The sequence below is a fragment of the Squalius cephalus genome, assembly GCF_949319135.1.
Source record: "Squalius cephalus genome assembly, chromosome: 19".
NCBI classification, from domain to species: domain Eukaryota; kingdom Metazoa; phylum Chordata; class Actinopteri; order Cypriniformes; family Leuciscidae; genus Squalius; species Squalius cephalus.
This window is the reverse complement of record NC_137140.1, coordinates 19,806,469-19,830,037: the sequence shown is the minus strand read 5'-3', so window position 1 is coordinate 19,830,037 and position 23,569 is coordinate 19,806,469. Positions and strand designations below refer to the sequence as shown.

At 36.5% G+C, this 23,569-nt stretch overlaps 2 protein-coding genes across 2 annotated transcripts; both read left to right on the top strand.

Annotated features, from left to right (window-relative positions):
- Window positions 1-41: 41 nt before the first annotated feature.
- On the top strand, window positions 42-4,888 carry pdap1a (pdgfa associated protein 1a). The gene is made up of 6 exons (XM_079851888.1): window positions 42-258; window positions 631-713; window positions 826-891; window positions 2,910-3,034; window positions 3,115-3,266; window positions 4,007-4,888. The coding sequence occupies exons 1-6, from the start codon at window positions 246-248 to the stop codon at window positions 4,039-4,041; spliced, it is 474 nt and encodes a 157-aa protein (XP_079708014.1). The 5' UTR covers window positions 42-245; the 3' UTR covers window positions 4,042-4,888.
- A 3,190-nt stretch (window positions 4,889-8,078) lies between these two features.
- Window positions 8,079-23,541, top strand: sh3bp1 (SH3-domain binding protein 1). Its single transcript, XM_079851728.1, has 19 exons — window positions 8,079-8,304; window positions 11,571-11,613; window positions 11,747-11,851; window positions 12,506-12,582; window positions 12,720-12,831; window positions 12,916-12,992; window positions 13,110-13,197; window positions 14,751-14,819; window positions 16,182-16,272; window positions 16,387-16,523; window positions 16,699-16,810; window positions 17,917-17,998; window positions 18,104-18,184; window positions 18,287-18,400; window positions 18,496-18,593; window positions 20,695-20,815; window positions 20,911-21,179; window positions 21,255-22,201; window positions 23,147-23,541. The coding sequence occupies exons 1-18, from the start codon at window positions 8,258-8,260 to the stop codon at window positions 21,533-21,535; spliced, it is 2,004 nt and encodes a 667-aa protein (XP_079707854.1). The 5' UTR covers window positions 8,079-8,257; the 3' UTR covers window positions 21,536-22,201; window positions 23,147-23,541.
- The last annotated feature ends 28 nt before the right edge of the window (window positions 23,542-23,569 follow it).

Below are 23,569 nucleotides of genomic sequence, written 5' to 3'. Positions count from 1 at the left end.
AACCCAGCATTCAATCATCAACAGTAAAGCCTCTTGACGTCACTCACAGGAAGCGGCAGAATAGTGCTTTCAGCGGTACTAATTTGAGTCGACGAGGTTGCGTCATATTTAACTTTAAAATAGCCATTTTGTAGAAGTTGATAGAACATATTAAAGCTATTCAATTCTAACGGGCACATATAATATTAGGACCAGAAATAGTGTTTTTCCTTTGAGGGTTTTCATCGTCACAGAGTGATTCCACGATGCCGAGAGGAGGTGAGTGTCGTGCGCTTGCCTGATCGCTGTTTTACCTTTTCCGACACCGCCAGAGCCAGTATTCAACAACAACAAAAGAAAACTTATGAAAGGGAAATATGGAATTGACGGTGAATATAAGGCCTCTGGGGATACTGTTAGTGGCTACAGCTTCTCTATAATGGGCAAATCACGTTTCCCACCGAAGCATGGACGCTAGTGTAAACTCAGGCCATATTGGACCAGTGCAGTAACATGTGATTGTCCGATAAGTCGACAGTTTCACTGACGACTCTTGTTCATGGTTCGCCTAATTATGCCATTAAATATCTACATAATAGCCTCTTATTGGTTTTAATTTATCTTCTTATTTTACCTTGCCCACCACCTTAGGCAGAAAGAGCCATAAGGGCCGTGGGAAGCAGTTCAGCAACCCTGAGGAGATTGATCGGCAGATGAAAGCTCAGAGGGAAATGGTGAGTGTATAAGTTCATCTTCTGTCACTTTCCTTTAGTTTCCACACTCCTGAAGTTCACGTTTACTCTGTATCAGTTTGTTAAATGGAAACTGTGATTGTTTTGTGTGTAGGAGGCGAAAGAAGGGGCTGAACGTGAAAGTTCAGAATCTGAAGAGGAAAGCAGCAGTGACGATGAAGTATGAGGTTTCAATTAAATTCACTTGAAGTGATAGCTGCTAGTTCTCCCAAAAATGAAAATCCTGTCATTTACTCACCCTAGTTCCAAACCCATTTGAGATACAAGTGCATTGTAAGCTATTCCATATGAAACGAGTTGTTTAGTCCAAGTTTCCTGAAGAGACTCGTTTGCTTTATAAGATAAACTGATTTCATTTAGGTTTTTATTCACCTATAAACATTGACCAAAGCACATACATAAAGCACATCACATATAATAAACACAAGCTCAAACATGTTGGCCTGAAGCACAAGAACCAAATAGGTTTATTCTGAGGTATAGTCATGCAAAGACATTTAAAGGGATATTTCACCGCTGGAAAGATGAATGTGTATTTAAATTGGGTCATTTATGTAGTAGAAATGTGAAATTATTTTAGAAATTGGTGCCTTCTAGACTGAGAAAAGCCAGAAAATGTATTTTTGGCTCATGTGGATGAAAGACAACAACTCCCAGAATGCACTTGCTTCGCTGTCCTACAAGGCCACTCCCAAGCCACGCCTACCAGTTACAGAGGGCAGATTTGGAAGAAATTATGAAACTAAAAAGACGCTGTTTTATCGTGAGATCCCCCTATGGGCGGGTTGAAAACATGTGGAACGAGCTCCTACTACTGGCTGTAGTCTCCAGCCTCTGGCCAAAAAAGCCTCAGATGACGCAAAATGACGATTTTTGTGTCATCTCAGGTTTTTTCCCAGACACACAATACAGAAATCTCTCGTCTCAGGGGGACATGAGGGAGGGAAGCACGGTCATTCGGAAATACTACCGGGTTTCTACTGATACAAAGCTTAATGTTAATCGGTGAAGTATCCCTTTAAGCTTCAGTGTACCATATTTATGTAGTGTTGTCAAAAATATTGATATTTCGATATGTATCGATTAGGGGTGTAACAATATTCAAACCAAAGCGAAAAACCGCAATACACAACCCACAGTACGTATAGCGATATTCTATCTATATATCTATCTATATATATATATATACATCTATCTATATATATATATATATATATATATATATATATATATATATATATATATATATATAGGATCATAAATTGACAGCAGCCTAATAAACCTGTTGTCTGTCATGTTAATTTAAGAACAAAAGACAGAGAAAATCACCAGCTGCTCTTGACTGAATTACTTTTGTAAATTAAATTGTAAGCATTAATTAATCTATTCCAGTGTTATTTTACATTTTAATTACTTTAAATTCTGTAGTATTTTTTTTTACCTAAATATACTGTTAGGCCCACCTGAAAAACTTGAAGCCATGTTTATTTCATTTGTCTCTTTATTCTGTTGTATTTATTTGTGCTATCGTTTGCAATTTGTTCTTATTTCATTACTGACTGTTTATTTGTTTTTTTAAATGTAGTTCAACTATTCAAATAAGCTATTACAGCAAAATTATCAAAAAAATTATGAGGAGATAATAAATGATCTATATGGCAGTTTTCCCCATGGTATCAAAAATGTTATAGAATATTGATATTTTTCAAGGTATTGTATCGAAGTTGGAAATTTCAGTATCATGGCAACACTAGTTTGATGTGCTCTATATATGTGCGTTGATTTTATAGGTGAATTAAAGCGTAAAATAAATATGTTCATCATATATAGTGATTGTTTCTTCTGAAGGCTTGAATTAAACTGCTCATTTCAAATGGCTTAGTAACATAATGTCTTTTTGTACTTTTTAATACTTTTGCTTGGGCTGTCAGTGGACAGAAAAATAATGAGAATATTAAAAATGTCTTAATTTTTTTCTGAAGATGACCAAAAGTCTAATGGGTTCTAAACAACATGAGGATTATGACATTTTTCATCTTTGAGTGAACTTTCCCTTTAACAAATTATGTTATGGTTATTTGTTCTGTTTTAAATTTGATGGAGCTGCAGAGGGTGTTTCTGATTTATACAGTTTCTAATTAATATGATTTTTACTAATGATTTGATTTCTTCTCTAAGGAACCTAAAAGGAAAGGTGTAGAAGGAATAATTGAAATCGAAAACCCAAACAGGATCTCCCAGAAAAGCAAGAAGGTTGTGGAAGTAGATGTCAATGCACCTAAAGAGCTCTCGCGTCGAGAAAGGTATGTGGGATAGCGTGAACTTGAGATCCTCAGTCAAATAAATGGTTGTTGCCTTATATACATCGTGTTTCCCTGTGTAGGGAGGAGATTGAGAAGCAGAAGGCTAAGGAGCGATACATGAAACTGCATCTAGAGGGGAAGACGGACCAGGCTAGGGCAGACCTTGCCAGGCTGGCTATTATCAAAAAACAGAGGGAGGATGCAGCAAAAAAGCGAGAAGATCTAAGGAAAGGTGAGCTGATAGTATTACGTCTTCTAATGCAAGATCAATGAATGACAACCTATAAATGGATGAAATAAATGATATTGCTTCCTGTTTAGTTGTGTGTGCATGTTGAGAGATGCTGAAACCAGGCCTGTTATGACCTTTGATTTCACCTGCCATGCCATATCAAAAAAACATACCATTGAAGCATATCTTTTTATAATTTCTTTGTTATAACTTTTTGTGCTTCATTATTGAAATATAGACTATATAAATAAATTGCCATTTATACTAAATCATATAAATAGTTATTACATTTTAATATAATATAGTTGGGTATAATGCAGTATTTACTTTCAGCCCATGCCCCTCCTTCAAGTTTGATTGTTGGCTCTTTGGAAAGTTTGGACATTTCTCCTCGAGATAATACTGATGGACTGGTTAAAGGGATGGTCCGTCCAAAAAAATGAAAATTGTCATTCTGTCTCACCCTCATGTTGTTTCAAACTTGTTTGCATTTCTTTCTTCTGTAGAACAAAAGATAATTTCAAAGAATGTTGGTTGGCAAAGATTTTTGGTTCCCATTGATTTCCATTGAATAGACAAAAAAATGGGAACTGAAAAAAGCCCAAACGTTTTACTACAAAAATGACTTGTTGAGGTCAATGGGGTGAAATTAAATCCCTTTTATATTTCATTTTTGAGTGAACTATCCCTTTGGTAACTAGTATTGACAATGGTCTTGTCTTGTCTCTATTCTTTTTCAGAAAAAGAAGCAGAAGAGGCAAAGTCGAAACGCTAGCCCGAGCATCATCATCACAGGACAGGGCTTTTCTGGGGAGGGAGGGAGGGAAGGGGACTAGTTGTTTAGAGGAAACAGCTCAGGGGTATCCATACTTGTCATCCTTCCACCCATTCAAGGTTGGAGGGGCATTTGGACAGTTATAGGAAGTCAAAGGGGAGGTGATAAATGGTGTTGGAGTTTGTTGGGTTATTCATTTTCAAAACCACCAAACTTCACTCACTTTATCCCTCCCCTGACATTTTCACTGTGCTCAGACTCTAAAGCTGCTGGAGTTTACGCTCAATTTCTATTTCTATGATGTTATCACCATTTACGTTAGATTGGGATGTTATGGCAGAGTGAGGTAGGGATGCAGGTGTACTTGCGTGAGCTGTTGTTTTCTGATGGGGAAGAAGCATGCTGTAGTGTGGAACAGTCAAACACTAATTAGACATTTAGTCTTTTTATGCATCGAATGACATCAGCCCTTTTACTGTCTTTAATTTTGTCCAGCTTTGTGGCCTCATTCTGTTTAAGTTCCAAACAACGCAGCTCTAGTCATTTAAAGGTTAATAGGTGGGTATATTTGGTTGTTACTTGGTGTAATCAGGACATGCTTGGACATAATGCTGCAGCTAAATTCTTATTTAAAATGTTAATGTTTTTAAATACTTAAACACAATAATGTAGTCTTGGAACAAGGTGTCACTATCAACAGGACAGTATTAATGTAACCGCTTCAGCACTGCTGACTGAGCTGATTCATGTCTCCGCAACACCTCAGCACATCAACTTCTATAATACCCCTTTACTCAGGGTTTTGCATTTCTCTTGAAGTGGGACCCTTGTTTTTGTCACTACCAGACCCACTGGTGTGTCCTCATAATATTTTGAGTTTTATGCTTTAGCCCGCTGCTGGGACCTGACTTGCCTTAACTGTTTAAGGAAAGCAATATTACCTAGATAATGCTGATGGTGCAACTTCTTCTTCTTTTTTTTCAGCTCTTAAACACAATTATTTACAGTGTTTTAACATTTGTAATGCATTCATCAGTACCGAGATATGAATTTACTTGGGGTATTGATTTGAAATTAGTGGAATTCCTTATTTGAAATTTTGTTGTATACAAATAAATGAATTGGTAAATAAATAGTGTTTTCTCCTTGTGATATTTTGAGCAGAAATAATAAAAAAGAAAATGATGAAAGCTAAAAGTGAAATTCTGGTTGCTTTATTCTAACCACCTTTGACCACCTAGTGTTGATAAAGCTAGACATTTAGAAAGCTTGCAGACTTTTTTTCCAGTTCATAGATTGGGAAATTGGGATGATACAGAAACGATAGCTGTAGAAGGGAAACGAGTTTAACAGGTCTTTCAATTTAGAGGCTGTGAAAAAACAAAAGGTGGATAAAAATGGTTGAAAATTATGAGATCAATGAGATAAATTATTTTATTTAAGCATTTCTTTGTATTTAGCGATCATCAATAAAATGTGGTTATTGCGAAGTAGCATAAATGACCTCATATCTTAAAGGCAAACAGCATGTGTTGCCATTGCTTTAACACTGATGTGGATGGGCCGCGTTTGTGGTCAAAAAGACGTTTTTTAATTTTCAATACTGTGTATAATAATTGAGCAATGATTTATCATTCTAAAGTGAATCAATAGGATTGTCACAAAAATTTCAAAAGATCGATCTGTCAATCCAAGTTATTTATTTAAATAACACGTCACACCAGATCTTAGGTCATTACATTGTTATGAATTAATACTATTATTCAGAATTAATTTTAAAGTTCTCATGTTGGTGGAATACAAACCAAACAGAGCTCTCAGATCTGAAGTATATATCAGGCCAGTTAATAACAGGTAAATTCAAAACAAGACGTGTTTTGTCCTGCAAGACATACATGGTCAGCACCAGGACCTACAAAGTGGGTGTGCGGGCGGGCTCTGATAAGGCCACGGTGGCCAATTAAGAACGTCTTGTGCTCCCTGACAGCTCTAATGACACCGTGGTGGTCGTCAGCTCCATCTGCCCCAACTTGGTGGTCTTCAGCTCCCTTTTCTGCATCACCTTGGTGGGATCCTGCTCTGCCAGCTCCATGTGGTGGCCTTCAGTTCCATCAGCTCCGTTGTGGTGGTCACCTGTTCTGCCCTGGCCACCTGCTCCGCCTGCCCTACCCTGGACAATTGCTCTACCTGCCCCGTCCTGGCCACCTGCCCTGCTCTGCGCTGCCCTGTTCACTTGCCCTGCCCTGGTCATCTGCTCCGTCTGGTCTCGAGGCCCTCTTCCACTTCAGGATCCAAGTAGAATCTAATTTGTTCCTTTGTTTTATTTATTATGAAACTTTTTGTGATTGCTATTTTTTTATTCTGTAAAGAACTTTGAATTACCACTGTGATTGATGCACATTGACAGACTGATTCCGAGAAAGAAAAAACTTCCAATGCAGCTTGAGTAGGCCTGCAAAAAAATGACCAGGATAACCAGTTTGCCCTAATTAAGTTATTGTTGTATTGTTATTTATTTATTCTTTGACAGCAAAAGTGATATTTGTAGTAAATATTGTATGTATCTGTGTTGCAGAGCGCCCCCTGTAGGAGGCTCCGTCTCCCCCCTCATATTTACTTGGGACATTCCACTGGTTTCAGTTCATTGTCTTAACCGCTTTTGTTTCCCAAGGTAATTATTTGTGATGACACGCCTTTTATAATATAAAAAATAATTTCCCCTTTCATCTTTTTCACATCCTGCTGTTTGCACTCACAAACAGCGCATTTGTAATGGTTGTAATGTGATGGACACTTGATTGCCTAAGGACAATTTATAAGGAGAATAATTGATGTTCTCTTTCTAAAGCCCCTATACCCCCACCTCACTCCTGGCACTGGCAGCTGGACAATACTAAAAATCCTAAGGCCAAAAATCCATTATCTATCTATAAATTACAGAAACGTCTGTCTGTCTGTTATTCGCATATCTCTCGAACCGTTAGTCCGGTGGATTTCAAACGTGACCGGTGTCTCGCTACGGGCACGAGTAAGTGCAATGCCAAGTTTGACGTTGTTTAGATTAGGCAAAAGATATCGTTAAATATACCGGTAAAAGAAGCACTTAGAAGGTTGTGGTTTAAAAATAAACATTCTGACATAAACACTCTGTCAGCTAAAATGTTTACTTCTGAATTTTATTCATGGCCAATTGTAGTAGGCCTAACCTATTCACAAACTGTTTGCTCAAGCATAGCGTTTTCTCGGAGTTCACTGTGTGCTTTCTACCATGCACAAATAAAAATGTCACTGAACTTTTGCTGTGTAATTGTAACAATGAGCACTCAAACACACCAAACCAACAATTACTAAAAACACACACACACACACACACACACTGATTTTGCACGGGCATTTTGCACTAGTTTTCTAAATGACAAAGCTGAATTTTGTCACATGATCCTTCAGAAATTTTAAACTCAAGAAACATGTCTTCATTGATTTATCAATGTTGAAAAAAGTTTTTGTTGCTTTTGTGGAAACCATGATACATTACCATTCAAAAGTCTGAGGTTTGTTCAAAAGTTTTGTTACACCTAATGTTGTTAAATTAATGTTTATTGCATTACTTTAGTGTCATGTGTCTGTGTGTTACCATGATGGTGTTTTGTATTTGTGTGAATGACAGTACTTCAATAGGTTACATTAGGCCTATATCAGTTAATGATATACGTATGTTTTACTGTAAATTTAAGTTAAATCTGTAAAACCTAAAATGTTGCTACTGTATTTTTAACGGTTAATTTCTGCCAACCACAGCTGCCAGTTTTTTACTGTAGTTTAAAAAAAAAAAAAAAAAAAAAGTGTAATTTAAATGACATAGGTTGAAGTAAAAGTTCTAACAAAATGTTTGGTCGTGTGGTTTTTTGTTATATAGCAAATGAAGGCTGTGCAAATCTACTTCAGTGTTCTCTGTGGCCAGAGAGGACTGCATGACTTTCACAGCACGATATGAAATTGTCTTTCCTCTTATGCATTTGGTAACTTCCTCTTTCTCCGAGTCGATGAGGTGTGTGCTCAAATGTGAAACAGTCAAGTTGAGACTGTTGCTGACACAAGTCTGAATGACATGCCTGTTTACGGAGTTCAGAGAGCAATATTTTCTATCAAATGAAACGAATATACCATTGACTTTCGCTTAGAACAAGTACTTGAAGGCATCAGCTTCTTCACAATCATGCTAAAGCAGTTTAACATCTTAAAGCAGTTTGGAAATGGGGGGAAGTAAGTACTTTCATTTGTTGATTTCAGACTGTTTGTGGTGTTGTATGTGACTGTTACAGGAATGTCACTACATGTGACCAAGATGTGACTGTTTTTTTCAGTAGTCTTGCTTATCTTTTGTAGCTAAACAAAATATTAATATGATAGCTGTTTTATTTCTCCTAACATGACTCATTTGTGGTGTAAGAAGGTAGCTTGTTTCATAGTCTGTTGTAGTGAAAGCATGAATCTGATAACAGTACAATTGTTCATTTATTGATGTGTTTATAACTAGCACATTTGTTTCTGACAATTTCATCGACTGGTAACTTCATTTCAGGCTGAGTCTAGTTTCAGTTGTTTAAGCCTGAGGAAATAGCTAGGGCTGACTGCAAAACCAAAATGTCACGCAAACAATGTGTACCAATATTAGATTTTTGATTTCAGTGACATTTGCACTCTCATGTGCACAGCTTAAAGTATGTTCTTTGAGAAGATATTTCACATACATTTATTATTATGTATAGAGTCTTAAACACTTGACAGTGATTAGGCGATTGTTTTGAAAGAGGCCAAGAATAAAGTTGTCAGTTTTTAGTTGCTGAGGGTGGAGAGCACATCTGCAGGTTGCACAGAACAAGATGCTAGTTTTGCAGCCCTCCCTAATATGACGTTAACAGGATATTAATAAACTTCTAAACCCCAGGCTCAAACCAGAGACAATACCTTGCTGATAAAAAAGTTTGTGTGACCTTTAAAGCTGAAACCGTACCACGTATGTACAGCAAGTGCTTGTTAAGATCCTATGAAACAAACAAACTATACAATCTATAATAGAATAAACCCTGTGATAGTATTTTAATTAAGATATTTGATGTACACAAGTGTTCAAAAGTTTGTAAGGTCAGAAAGATTTTTTTAAAAGGAATTAATACTTTTATTCAGGAAAGATGCTTAAAGTTGATCAAAAGTGACAGTATAAAGACTGTTATAATTACAAGATTTATATTTCAAATAAAGGCCATGTATCACGTATTCCACAAAAATTTAGCAGAACTGTTTTCAACATTGATGATAATAATAATAAGAAATGTTTCTTGAGCACCAAATCAGCATATTAGAATGATTTCTGAAGGATCTGGAGGAAAGGTTGCTAAAAAAAAAAAAATCAGCTTTAACATGCAGGAATAAATTACATTTTAAAAATATATTAAATAGAAAACAGTTATTTTAAATAATAATAATATTTCACAATATTGCTGTTTCTACCGTGTTTTTAATCAAATAAATAAGACTAATAAGACTTGGATACAGACAAATAGAACATGATTTTCTGATGCAATCGCAGTGAAACCTGGTCCCCTCCTCAGAGACACAAAAATGGCTTCTCGTGTTTTTGTGTTCTTGGATGCTTTTAGAAACATTACATACATAGGAAATAACACATGTCTCTGTGACGACTTTTAAGGCTACAAATGATGATGTAGATTGTGTATCTACTCATTATACATGCTGAACAATAGATTGTGGTTAAAAGAGAGAGAGAGTAAAATGGTTTGTGCTTCGGCCTTCCGTCCACTTCCCCTAAACCCATGGCCTGTTTTGTACAGTGGCTTTGGCTCTCTAATTTTAGTTTAGCTGCTTTGGTTAGGTATAGTGAATGGTTTGTTTTATCCGCAACTTTTGCTTGGAAAACGTGACTTCTATAAATTCAGAATTTAAAGTGCACCTATTATGCTATTTGAAAGATTTAATTTTGTTTTTGAGGTCCTTCAATGGTGAAAGGTAAAAAAAAAAAACACTTTAATTTTCTCATAATATAAATTGCACATCACCACATTTTTCAAAGATTCTCAAACGACTCCACATTCAGTCTCTCTAAATCCCTCCTTTCCGAGAGAGTACTCTGCTCTGATTGGTCAGATTGCCCAGTCTGTGATTGGTCTACCGCTTACAGTGCCTATCAGAAACTAAACGGCCATTACCATAACTTCAGCTCCGGAGGCTTCCTCAGCCCTCAGTAAATGTACACACTGTAACAATTTTTACAATATAAAACTCAAAACGACTTTGAATGATTTTGAACACCCGGTAGATTAGAAAATATATACATCAATAATTAATCAAGACCATTGATGGGCATTATGCAAATGTTTTACCGTGTTACATATGCACGTCACGAAAGTGAGACTGGAATTACTGACAACTCGTTTTTTTTCATTGGGGGGAGACAATACATTTATTTATTGTGCACTTTCATCTGTAAAACTTTGCAGACATTTTACATTAACAAACAGCTATATCAGACACTGTATGAAAAGTAATATCTGAAAAAGCATAATGGGGCACTTTAATTCTAAGCCTGAACCTAATTTACAAATATTTTTTGATTACATATAAACCATATCTTTATGAGTCAAATATGTTTATACAAAAGTCAGTTTTGGTCTTTGAATGAGTTCCAAAAGTGCAGATATACAATCCAACAACACTGGGATTTCACTGTGTGTATCACTGTCAATCTGTATATTAGTGGTGAGGATTTTCAATGACTCTTCGCACAGGTTACATTGTTACAAGTGACTTGTTGAATCATTTGTTCATCCGTTTCATTCATACACACTGAATTATCCAGGAACAAAACAATGGCTGCATCTGAAATTGCATAATTTCTGAGAAGGTATATGTCTTTTGAATAAGTTCTTATTATGCAAGGATTGTTAAAAAACATGTTCTATATAGTATGAAAGTTTGTATAATGAATGTCGTCATGTGTAAAGTCAAGTATGTAAGTAAGTCCATGGGATGCAAACTTAAGAATCTCGAATCATCCGGGTAATTCTTGTCTACTGTTTTATGAATACTGGGAAGTCAGACTTCTCAGACTGGGACTCAGAAGAGAAGTCAGACTTCTCTTTTCACATTGTGTTTTTCGCCAACTATATTGTAAGGATGCAAGTATATTTATATGCAGCACTGTATTTTATGATTCAGTCATTGAATCAATCATTCAACCAGTTAATTCAAAAATATTGATTCATTCAGGTACTTTAGTGAGTCGAGTGAATTTCACTCGCATTCTACTGTGGTGTGGTTTGGAACTGTTTTTGTTAAGTAAATATAATTTACTCAGTATTAACTTCTTGTTTATAGAGCTTAATTAAGCAATATTACATTTGCAATCATGCTGTTGGTCTGAATGTCAACACAGCTGTGATTACCTGCAGCCTCGTGGCGGTTGCCATCTGTATTAAGTAATGTTCAAGGTAATTGTTTCTGTTTTGTAGGTCACAGGATGCAACTGACCTTCTCTCAGAGGATCTGGTTTTGGTGAGGCATTTCTACCAATATTACACCTTAAATCTACATAAACCACAGTTGCTGAGATGCCTTCATACACACTATGTTAACAGTATTTGAATACAGGGCCCTGTAAATGAATGCTCCATCTGGTTGCTTTAAGGTGGAACAACGTGTGGAGCCAGCCAAGAAAGCTGCCCAGATCATTCATAAGAAGTTGGCAGGCTGCCTGCAGAGTCAGCAGGGACTGGACTCAGAGAGACGGATGGTAAGCTGACCCCCGATTCAATCATGTGGCTTGTCAGTGTGTTGGGACAGATTTTGAAGCAGAGTAAGCAGTTGCTGTATATGAAAATTGAGTAATGTTCACAGAGACAAATGAAATGGTCATATGATGAAATGCTGTGGCTGTGAATATCATCTACATAGACCACCATCACAGTTGGATGATGGTGGGATTTCTTCCAAAAGTCTATCTTGGCACCATTTTGTGAGGTTAATCCCAAATGCTGCAGGGGTGATGGAGAGTCCCTGAATCAGTCTTCTGAGGTTTTCGTTATGTTTATGTGTAGATAATTATGTCTGGACAAAATGTTTTGGATATGCTTCAAACATGCGGCAGCTGCACAGAAGTGAAGGCTTTCATTTTCGTATTCTTCAAGAACATTCTTCATTTCTTTCTCTTTGTAAAAAAAGATTTAGTGAGAAAAATCTGTTCCATTTCTCTGGTTTTTGCTCAGTTTCTCATATTTCCTCATTTGCATTTTGTCTCGGGCCATGAAATTACACTGTTACATTTGTCCCTTAGCTGTGATAACCATCTAAACTAATAGTTTAAAAGCAGAACTATCAAAAACGTGACATTCTATACTTCCTGATTTCCTCACTCACTTTGCTCATTCATACTTTTCATTGTTTACAGAAAAAGTTACCCCTCATGATGCTGTCCGTCAGTATGGCCGAGAGCTTTAAAGATTTTGATGGTGAATCTTCTATAAGGTGAGCGTGATATCTAGCATGATACTGATGTAAATGTTTTTTACAGCCAGAGTTAAGAATAAATGTCAATGTAGCATAGTTGCCTTGGAAATACACCATTTACAGTCTGTTTCTAAGCACACTTAACCTTCCTGCAGAAAAGTTCTGGAAATGTGCTGCTTCATGGAAAATTTCCTGGCTCGGACTCTGGCTGACTTTGAGATGAAGTTGGAGAAAGAAGTTCTTGTGCCTCTGAATAAGCTCAGTGAGGTAGCTTTTTTTCTTACTACTAAACCATTTAAACTGAAACAGACAGTATACATGACCTATTCATGGCTGATGTTATCTATGCAGGAGGACCTACCAGAGATCTTGAAAAACAAAAAACAGTTTGCTAAACTTACAACAGACTGGAATAATGCCCGCGTCAGGTGATTTTCTTATTTTTGTCAATATGACCAGTGTGTCTCAAACATCTCTTTCAACATAAATCACAACTTCATATCTGTGCAATCATCTTTTATGAAGACATGCACTCTCACTTTCAGATCTCAGAGCAGCACAGGCCCACAGGCTAAGCAGGACGGTCTAAGAGAGGATCTAGAGGAGGCCTGGAAGAGACTGGAGTCTATCAAGGTTAAACTTGGTTAAAGTTTTTTTTTTCACTGGTCCCAGACTTATTATGCTACCGTGGCCAATTTAACATAGTTCAGTCATGAAACTCTAGATGGCGCAGACTGGTTCTATACATGAAATCTACATCTGCTAGCAATCACATCCTTTACTACATGACACAACTGATTGGCCTCTGCTGTTTCTGCAGCCATTGAGCTTGCTTGCTCAACATTTAAATGGCCTGGTTCAGTGTTCGCTGTGAGCTGGTTTCACTTTTAGAGATCCCCTGAGATCCTCCACCTCCCCCAGCTCCACCTGTCTAGATCTGCTGTGTATCTACTGGCAGTAGCAAGTCTATACACAGTACGTAGCACTAGTCCCTCAAGACCAAATACATTTACAATGTTATATACATTAACAGGCTAAAATTATTCAGAGAGTTGTCATGATAGGACTATATTCTGCTACTCTCATACTAATCCTTAACCTCGTTGTTGATTAGAATTGTTCTAACCTTGGCTGCTTTTACAAATGGTTACGATAACATCAAATTTGACTACAAACTGAAACTTTACAGCACGTGTCAAACTGTCCTGCAGAGTATTGCTCCAACCAGCTCCAAAATACCAAAATAAGTTTCTAGTGATCTTGAAGACCTTAGCTGTTCGAAATCTCCCCCTATACCCTCATTCACTATTCCCTACATTACTCCACTAAAATAGTCCACTTGAAGGAGTGGATGAAAACGAGTGAGCGAATTCGGACACTGAGTGCGTCGGAAGGGCTGCCCCTTTGCATAGTTTGTGTTTGCAGTTTAATAATCATTTGAAACTTAGCAAACTGGCAGCTCCAGTAGTAATGGAAATATTTATCTTGATCTCTGCATGGAAACTAGCATGTATAAACCAATTTAATGATCAATTAAAAAGGAATTTATACCTGTATGATATTACGCTCTACCCACATTGGACCAGCGGTTTGGAAAATGGATGGATGACTCAGCTGCCGGCGCCATCTTCTGGCGAGACGTGGGAACTCATTCGGCACAACCCTCACAGTGCATTATGGGTATTCTCTGGCTGTTGAGTGTACATGAGCTGTACACTCGTTATTGCAGTGCATTATGTTGAATGAGTTCACTCGATAACGTCCACTATTGTTTCGGACACCACTTCAAATGGCTGTCCCATCAAATAGTGCCCTATTTAAGGGTATAGGGGGTGATTTCGGACACAGCCCTTGATTAGCTGGTTCAGGTGTGTTTAATTAGGGTTGGGGAGCCAAACTCTGCAGGACAGTGTGTGGCCATCCAGGAACTGAGTTTGACATCTCTGCTTTACAGCTTGTTCAAATCTAGCTCACATCATTTGCTGATCTTATTTCCTCTCTCTGCTTTTCATACTGTCAAATGGCCAAGAAAAACATGGTGAAAAATCATCTAAACAATCCTTTTGGGGGTTTGCTAAGCTGACATTAAATGTGTGATATGATTTCTGTTACTTTCTCAGGCTTCAATACTTTTAAGGAATGCACAGGAAAGAAAACAATAAACCTCTACATTTTCTTTCTCTCAGGATCAGTACTCTGCAGACCTCTATCATTTTGCCACTAAAGAGGACGAGTACGCCAGCTACTTCATTCGTGTGAGTATTTATGTCCTTACCTCCACAGGCCCATTAGTAATGCTCAAGTACCACTTTTAATCAATACCAAAATAGAATTGTTCCTTTCATCTCGTATTACACTAGATGTCATTCGGCATTATCATTATTATCATTAATAAAATGGCCGATTGTTACAGTGATTAGATTTTAATCTACAAATAGTCTGTGAGATACTGTGAGATAAAAGACTCACCAAATGGCTTCCTCTCTTTAAAAAGAAAAAAAGAAAAAGGAAGACTGAGTTATCATTACCTTTTTTAAATATTATTTTTATATTCCATCTATCCATCCATTCACCGAACCGCTTATCCTCTAGGGTCATGGGTTATTTATTTATTTATTTGTGTTCTTGGTATTGTATGTATATAAAATGATTTAATTACTTTTGTGATTTATATATAAATACATATGGTAACACTTTATTTGACAGTGTCCTTGTTACACGTTACATGTAGTTACTATAGTAATAACTATACATTATGCATGATTACACACAACTAACCCTAAACCAAATCCTAATCCTAACCATATAGTAAGTACATGTAGTTAATTAATATTACTCAGTACTTTAATGCATAATTACACTGTAACAATGACACCTTAAAATAAAGTGTAACCATACATATCTATATATTTTCTCCTTAACGATATTTCATTGTTCTAAGATGACTCCTTGGAATGTTTTCAATCATTTTAATTATAATAATAAGGAAATAAAATATAAGGGAAATATATACAGTGCTATGCATAAGTTTAGACACCCATGCTAAAGTTGATTAAAAAGAGGAATAAAAAATCATCTTTTGGAAATTTAACTTAATGCCTTAATTTAAAAAATGAGGAAAAATCCAACCTTTAAGGACACCAATTTTCTTCGTGAATGAATAATGTATCGTAAATAAATAAATGTTCTTCCTTAAAATACAGGGTGCATACGTTTGGACACCCCTATGTTAAATTCCCATAGAGGCAGGCAGATTTTTATTTTTAAAGGCCAGTTACTTCATGGATCCAGGATACCTGATAAAGTTCCCTTGGCCTTTGGAATTAAAATAGCCCCACATCATCACATAGCCTAGCCTTCACCATACCTAGAGATTGGCATGGAGTACTTTCCATAAGATCATCTCTCAATGCAAATCAAACCAGCTATTAGGCTAACTGAAATAAAACCATGCCAATCTCTAGGTATGGTGAAGGCTATGTGATGATGTGGGGCTATTTTAATTCCAAAGGCCAAGGGAACTTTATCAGGATGCATTTATGCATTTATCAACGTATGCATAGCACTGTATATAAAAAAGACTGTCTTTCACTGCTCTAATTGAGACCTTCTGACAGCTTCTAGAACTGCAAGCTGAATATCACAAGGCATCCCATGAATTCCTGGAGAGAAACATAACAGAGCTGAAAGAGAGTCACAGCAACACAGGTGTGCGGAGGAAAATTACGTTTAGCAGTGATTTAAACATCTAAACATTTGCATATTATATAGACAGCAGCATTATCACAACTTTGAAATGTGTAATTGTCTGTTTAAATATAGAGACCCAAGTGAGTTCATCAGAAAAGAAGGTATTCGGAGAGCCTCTGCTGTCTCACCTTCAGACTTGTGGGAAAAAGATTGCTGTCCCTATTGAGGAGTGTGTCAGCATGCTGCTTCGTACAGGACTCAGGGAAGAGGTAAGCACACAGACCTGTATTTAAAGCCACATAATGCAGCTTTGCACCTACACACAAAGAATTGCACACCCACATAACAGTTTTATGGTGCATGCCCAGCATCATCAGTAGATCGTTTCGCTTTTCGACTCTCGTCTTCACTATCTCACGATCTATTTTTATGACTATCATCTAGGGGTTATTCCGACTAGCAGCTGCTGCATCTGTTATGAAAAAACTGAAAAGCTGTCTGGATTCAGGGACAGTCGACCAGAATGAGTTCAGCTCTGACCCACATGCTGTGGCAGGTAAAAGGCCACTAACTTTTTTGCGTGTGTTTTGTGTGACAGACTGTAACTTTTTTTTATTCTTTGATTCATTTTAAATGTTCAACCTGAGTTATGAGCTTAGTCTTAGCTAACAGTTCCCAGAACTTTGGCTAACCTTGAGGTTCTCTCAATGTTATGAATAAAACCTTCCAGTAACATTAATAAAACGTTTGTTCAAAGTAATGGGATCTTTAATAACGTTATCACAAAAACATTATATGTGTATTGTTCATGGAATTCACATATATTTTGTTCTTCTGAATCATTATAGTTGGACATATGTGTAATGTTTTTTGAATGTTACAAATTTGTTAAAGATGGACGGTTCAGAAAACATTCAAATGTAACGTTTAAAACATTTAGAAAACTGGTTGTTTTGACCCGTCTGAGAACAATCAGAAATAACATTTTCCTAACTTATGGGTACATTAGCAAAATGTTCTTAGAACATATTTTTTATTAGCTTGCCTTAGATATTGCCTGATGCTTTAACTGACAATGATGGGAAAAGTGCATGTTGTTACACCATGTGTGGTTGGTGTATGTGGGTGAGGTGACAAACTGCAGCATATTAAAAATAGATGTTTCTAGGATCCTTGTTATCTATTACAGGAACATTTCAGTCATCATTTATACATGTGGTTTCAAACCTGTATGAAGCTCTTGTGCTCTTTTATTTTTTAATACAGCGATGGGGACAGACACACTATTGAGCTTGAAAATGACTATAATACACCATAGACATCTGTGTGCTATATTCAAAGTCTTCTGAAGCCATATAGCTTTGTGTATGGAACATTTTTAAAAGTCAATTGAAATCATTCCCCTTTGTCATAGCAGAAATCTCCTTCACGTTTCATGTCTGCACATATTCATCAGGTTTGACATAAGTGGTCTAATCATTAACGTCAAAATCGCCTCAATACATCTTACCAAAATTATTATTATTATTATTTGAAGATTTAAAAGCTTGACGGAACATGGAACAAAGAAAGTCATGTGGGTTTGGAACAACTCCAAAATTTTGCTTTAGTGTAAACTACTTTCATTTTTAGCAAAAGGTTTGATTGGCACTGTCTTTGCAGGGGCTCTTAAGTGTTACTTGAGAGAATTACCTGAACCGCTCTTGACATTTGAACTATACAATGACTGGTTCACAGCTGCAGGGTAAGTCAGTACATGTGGCTTGTTTGTTTCTGTATCAATAATTTTAAAACGCCTCAGATACCGAGTTTAACTCCATTTTCATTGTCTTGTCATTTTTAAAATTAGAGAAAAAGAAACAGATGAAAAATTAAAGCAGCTACGGACAGTGTTGCAAAAACTTCCCACAGAAAACTACAATAACCTCAGGTAAATCTACCGATTTTCAACTTTCTCATATCCACCCCAAACTGTTAATGTTCATGTTCACATGGTTCTGTCTTTGACTTTATCTCTCTCTCTCTTCATCAGATACCTTGTCCAGTTTTTGTCACACTTGTCAGAGCAGCGAGCAGTGAATAAGATGACACCAAGCAACATTGCTATAGTGCTTGGGCCTAATCTACTGTGGCCTCTCTGTGAGGGGTCAGTTTAGCACACACAAACACAAGTCTGGACTTCTCAACTATGCATCTACAACTCAATCTCCTGAAATAACCTTCTGTTTTTCTCTATTTCAGAGAGACGTCATTGCTGGACATGGCATCTGCATCCTCGGTGCAAGTTGTGACTGTCATAGAGCCTCTTATACAGTATTGCCAGAACCTCTTCCCCGAAGGTACAGAAACATTACAAAAGTCATTGTTCACCTCACTTCCCCCCAGTTTCACAGACAAGGCTTAAGCCTAGTCCTGACTAAAATGCATGATTGAGCTGTTTTAACCGAAAGCAAATTGCAATGACATAAATGAACTCTTTCCCTGCCATTATTTTTATTTATTTATTTATTTTTTAAGTTGCCAGCCACCGCCAGCATTGTTGATAATTTTCACAAAATTTTCATGGCCCCCAGAATATTTTTTTGCATGAATATCTGAACATGCATATATATATATATATATATATATATATATATATATATATATATATATATATATATATATATATATATATATATAGATAGATAGATAGATATATATTAGGGCTGTCAAAAGATTAATCGCGATTAATCGCATCCAAAATAAAAGTTTGTGTTTACATAATATATGTGTGTGTACTGTGTATAATTATTTTGTATATATAAATACACACACATGCATGTATATATTTAAGAAATATTTGCATACATATACTGTATATATATTTATATAGTTTATATTATATATAAATATAATTTTTTTTATATATAAATAACACATTTTTCTTAAATATATACATGCATGTGTGTGTATTTATATATACCAATTTAATTATACACAGTACACACACATATATTATTAAAAACGAACTTTTATTTTGGATGCGATTAATCGCGATTAATCTTTTGACAGCCCTAATTATATATATATATATATATATATATATATATATATATATAACAGAGCCTCTGCTTGAAAAAAAAAAGAAGAAAAAAAGAAAGAAAACGTTTTATTCTAGCTTGCATTTTTTATCAAGACTTGAATGTGGGTAAGTTTCATTAAAAAGCAATATTTTGAGCAAAAAGCTGAGAACAACAGGTTTTTGTCAAAAACTACATCCAGATCGATGATTCAAAACATAGATGGAGTTGATCGAGTCCATCAACACCTCCAAAACTTCACAGTCCTATAGCTCGTCCTGGGTCGACATTTCATTCGGTAACATTAGGCAGTTTTGATTAATATGCTGTTTAATGTTGATGATTGCGTTATTTTACATATGCATCTACTTACATATGCTATTGCTTGTTTCTGCTTCTTCACATGTGTTTGTTTTGATCAGGCGATTCAGTACTGTTTCAGAAGATGTAATAGCGCCCCCTACTGTATAACAGTGAATATTTTGCTGGTCATCCAACTCCGTAAACATCCAAGTGTGACGTCAGAAGCCACACCCGTGTCCAATGCGTCACCTTGTGACTCCCCATCCCCGTTCCACCCCGGAAACCTGATTTGTTGTACCGGTATGTAGGTTTCCGATTGAAAAGGGTTTTAAGTCGTAAGGGTAGGTTTTGAGTGGGTTTCAGGCATAAGGGTTTTAGGTGGGTTTCAGTATGTAGGTTTCAAGGGTTTTTTAGGCATACGGGTAGGTATTCAGTCCGGTCTGTCATAAAAAGAGAAATATAAGTAGTAAATGAAAAACAATTAAGTGTGAGGGTTAAGTCTTCTCGATGCTTCTTCCTGTTTCAAAGTTAACGACGAAGAGCGATTATTTATTTATTTTCTTCCCCAATCGCTTATTTTGGGCGTGGCTTCTGACATCACACTGTGGGCGGGGTCGAATGTCCGATAAAAACTGCAGCGAGACGTTTCTTAAAATTTCTGTCAATGGCGGGGAAAGAGTTAAAATATGTCCTTGCCATTGTTTTGTCTCAAGATTCATAACAGTAATGTTTTTTCTAAGGCATGTTTATAAAAGCTTTTTAAGTGTCCTAATTGAACTAAGGCCTAATCCTGGCTTAATCTAAGCCTTGTCTGTGAAACAAGGTAAAGATTAAGCCATGAGGTAAAGCCACCTTCATGAGGTAAAAACAGTAATAGATTGCCATGACATTTTTTTTTTTTTATTCTATTTGGTATGATTAATGCTTCCAGTTCATTTCTGTTCATCCTTTATTGTATGTAATTGTGAAGTTTTATAATGTTGCTTAAATAATTTAAAGAGTGTAATTGCAATAATAATAATAAGTTGTGAAATTCCAAATTTCATTTTTTTTCCAAATTAATCAAATGTACTTTTAGCGGCTGATTTCGAGATCCTAGAACTGCCTGAAAGCCCAATGTCCCAGAGCTCTCTTTCTGACAGCGTCTTTCCCTCTACCCCTCTCTCCTCTGGTCGACCATCCCTATCAAAAACTGACAGGTAGTGAACCTCCGTTGTAGTTTCTAAGGTCAAGACTCTCCTAAATGAGTTAAATTAACAAAAGTCTTATTTTATTTTGGCTGTGCTTATTTCAGCTCAGCATCATCTGAGGACTTTGGGGCGACAGTAGTTAAATCTGGTCAGGTGATCCGTGATGCTGTTGTGTGGGACAACAACGATTCTGATCCAATCGCTCAACCACCTACACAGAATCACATGCCTGCAGCACTTCCTCGTTACATTCCGGTACAGGCCCAAAGCCAATCGCAGACTAAGACGAAGTGTTTCAGCCAATCAGAGCCAACTCCGGAGCTGCCCTCCCAGTCCAAGGAGCCCACGCTGAAGATCTCTGCTCCTTACAAACGTATGTCTGCAATTATTAAAGCTTTTTGTGTCACATTACTATAGTAGAAACTAAATTTTCAGTTGATTTCTACAGCAAGGAGGTCGTTCATCCAGCACAAGGCACCAAACCTCCCCAAAGGTCCTCCTGTGAGCCAGGCAGGCCCTTTATCCACAGCCCAGACGAGAATGTTCCCTGTTCCTCTGCCTAGAGGTTCTGAAATAAAAACCCCACCTTCACCAAAGCCCGAAACTGCTCCACTACCCACGTTGCCTGAAGCAGGACCACAAAAGAAACCCCAAGGCAGAAGACCCAAAGTCCCTCCTCCACAACCACCCCAAGCACTGAACAAGCAGCTCTCCTTTCCATCTCAGTGAGTTTTGGAATAGAAAGTCGACTGGATTTAACAGTTTATGCATTATCTTATGGTTAAGCTTTTAACCGAAGTTTGGAGTCTGTAAGATTTTTGTTTTATGTTTTTGCAAGAAGTCTCTTATGCTCACTATGGCTACATTATTCGATTGAAAATGTAGTAAAAACAGTAATATTGTGAAATATTATTACAATTTAAAATAACTGTTTTAATATATTTTAAAATGTAATTTATTCGTGTGATGGCAAAGCTGAATTTTCAGCATCATTACTCTAGTGTTCAGTGTCACATGATCCTTCAGAAATCATTCTAATATGATGCTCAAGAAACATTTCTTATTATTATCAAAGTTGGAAACCGTTGTGTTGCTTAATATTTCTGTGGAAATCTTGATACATTTTTTCAGGTTTCTTTGATGAATAGAAACCTTTTTTTGAAACTGAAATGAAATGTCTTTACTGTCACTTGATCAATTTGATGCATCCTCACTGAATAAAATAATTAGTTTCTTTAAAAATCTTACTGACCCCAAACTTTTGAACAGTAATGTGTCTTATTTTTTGGCTATAGTGTCTTAGATCCAGGTTTTAGGTACTATCAATCAAACACAAATATAACAGTCTGACTTCCTTTGGTTTCGATCTGAGGCATACTGACACGCTTCACATTAGCTATTTATGTATACAGGTGCTGGTCATAAAATTAGAATATCATCAAAAAGTTTATTTATTTCAAGAATTCAACTTAACAGGTGAAACTAATATATTATATATAGACTCATTACATGCAAAGTGAGATATTTCAAGCCTTTATTTGTTATAATTTTGATGATTATGTCTTACAGCTTATGAAACCCACGAAATCAAAATCCCAGAAAATAAGAATATTACATGAAATCACACAGTAATTACACAGTGATACCATGGTCATTGAAGCAGGTTTTGGTTATTTTGGCAGTGTGGGCAGGTGCAAATCCTGCTGGAAAATGAAGTCAGCATCTCCATAAAGCTTGTCTGCTGAAGGAAGCATGAAGTGCTCTGGAAATGTCCTGGTAGACGGCTGCGTTGAGTGGACAGCACAGTGGACCAACACCAGCCGATGACATGGCTCCCCAAACCAACACAGACTGTGGAAACTTCACACTGGACTTCAAGCATCTTGGATTGTGTGCCTCTCCATTCTTCCTCCAGACTCTGGGACATTGGTTTCCAAATGAAATGCAAAATTTGCTCTCATCAGAAAAGAGGACTTTGGTCCACTGTGCTTTATTAAATCCAGAGTCAACGCAGCCGTCTACCAGGACATTTTCAGAGCACTTCATGCTTCCTTCATTTTCCAGCAGGATTTGCACTGCCAAAAGAACCAAAACCTGGTTCAATGACCATGGTATCACTGTGTAATTACTGTGTGATTTCATGTAATATTCTAATTTTATGGGATTTTGATTTTGTGAGTTTCATATGCTTTAAGCCGTAATCATCAAAATTATAACAAATAAAGGCTTGAAATATCTCACTTTGAATGTAATGAGTCTATATAATGTATTAGTTTCACCTGTTAAGTTGAATTCTTGAAATAAATCAACTTTTTGATGATATTCTAATTTTATGACCAGCACCTGTAAGCTTATTCTGAAGCATGACATTTGAAACGCCATAAGTCAAATCATTATTTGCACTTACAATTATTAAAGCATTTTAAGGCTGATGTTGTTCATAGCTTCTTTTAATGAAAACTTTATTGCTGTCATTGATAGATAACATACATTGCTATTTTGTATATTTCTTGTGCAAACCCGCACAAACGTACAATTTGTACATATTATATTGTGATTAAGGGAATGAATGGAGAGGTCAACTCCTCATAATAAACAAACTTAAATTCAAACAAAATTCATATTAATATTTAATCATAATTTCATAATACATTGATAAACATTGGTGGGCATGATATTACTGAATACTGTGTTTATCTGAAGATATTTATCATGTAATAAAGGAAATGACAGTCATGGTTGCTTATTTTCTGTTTTTGTGCT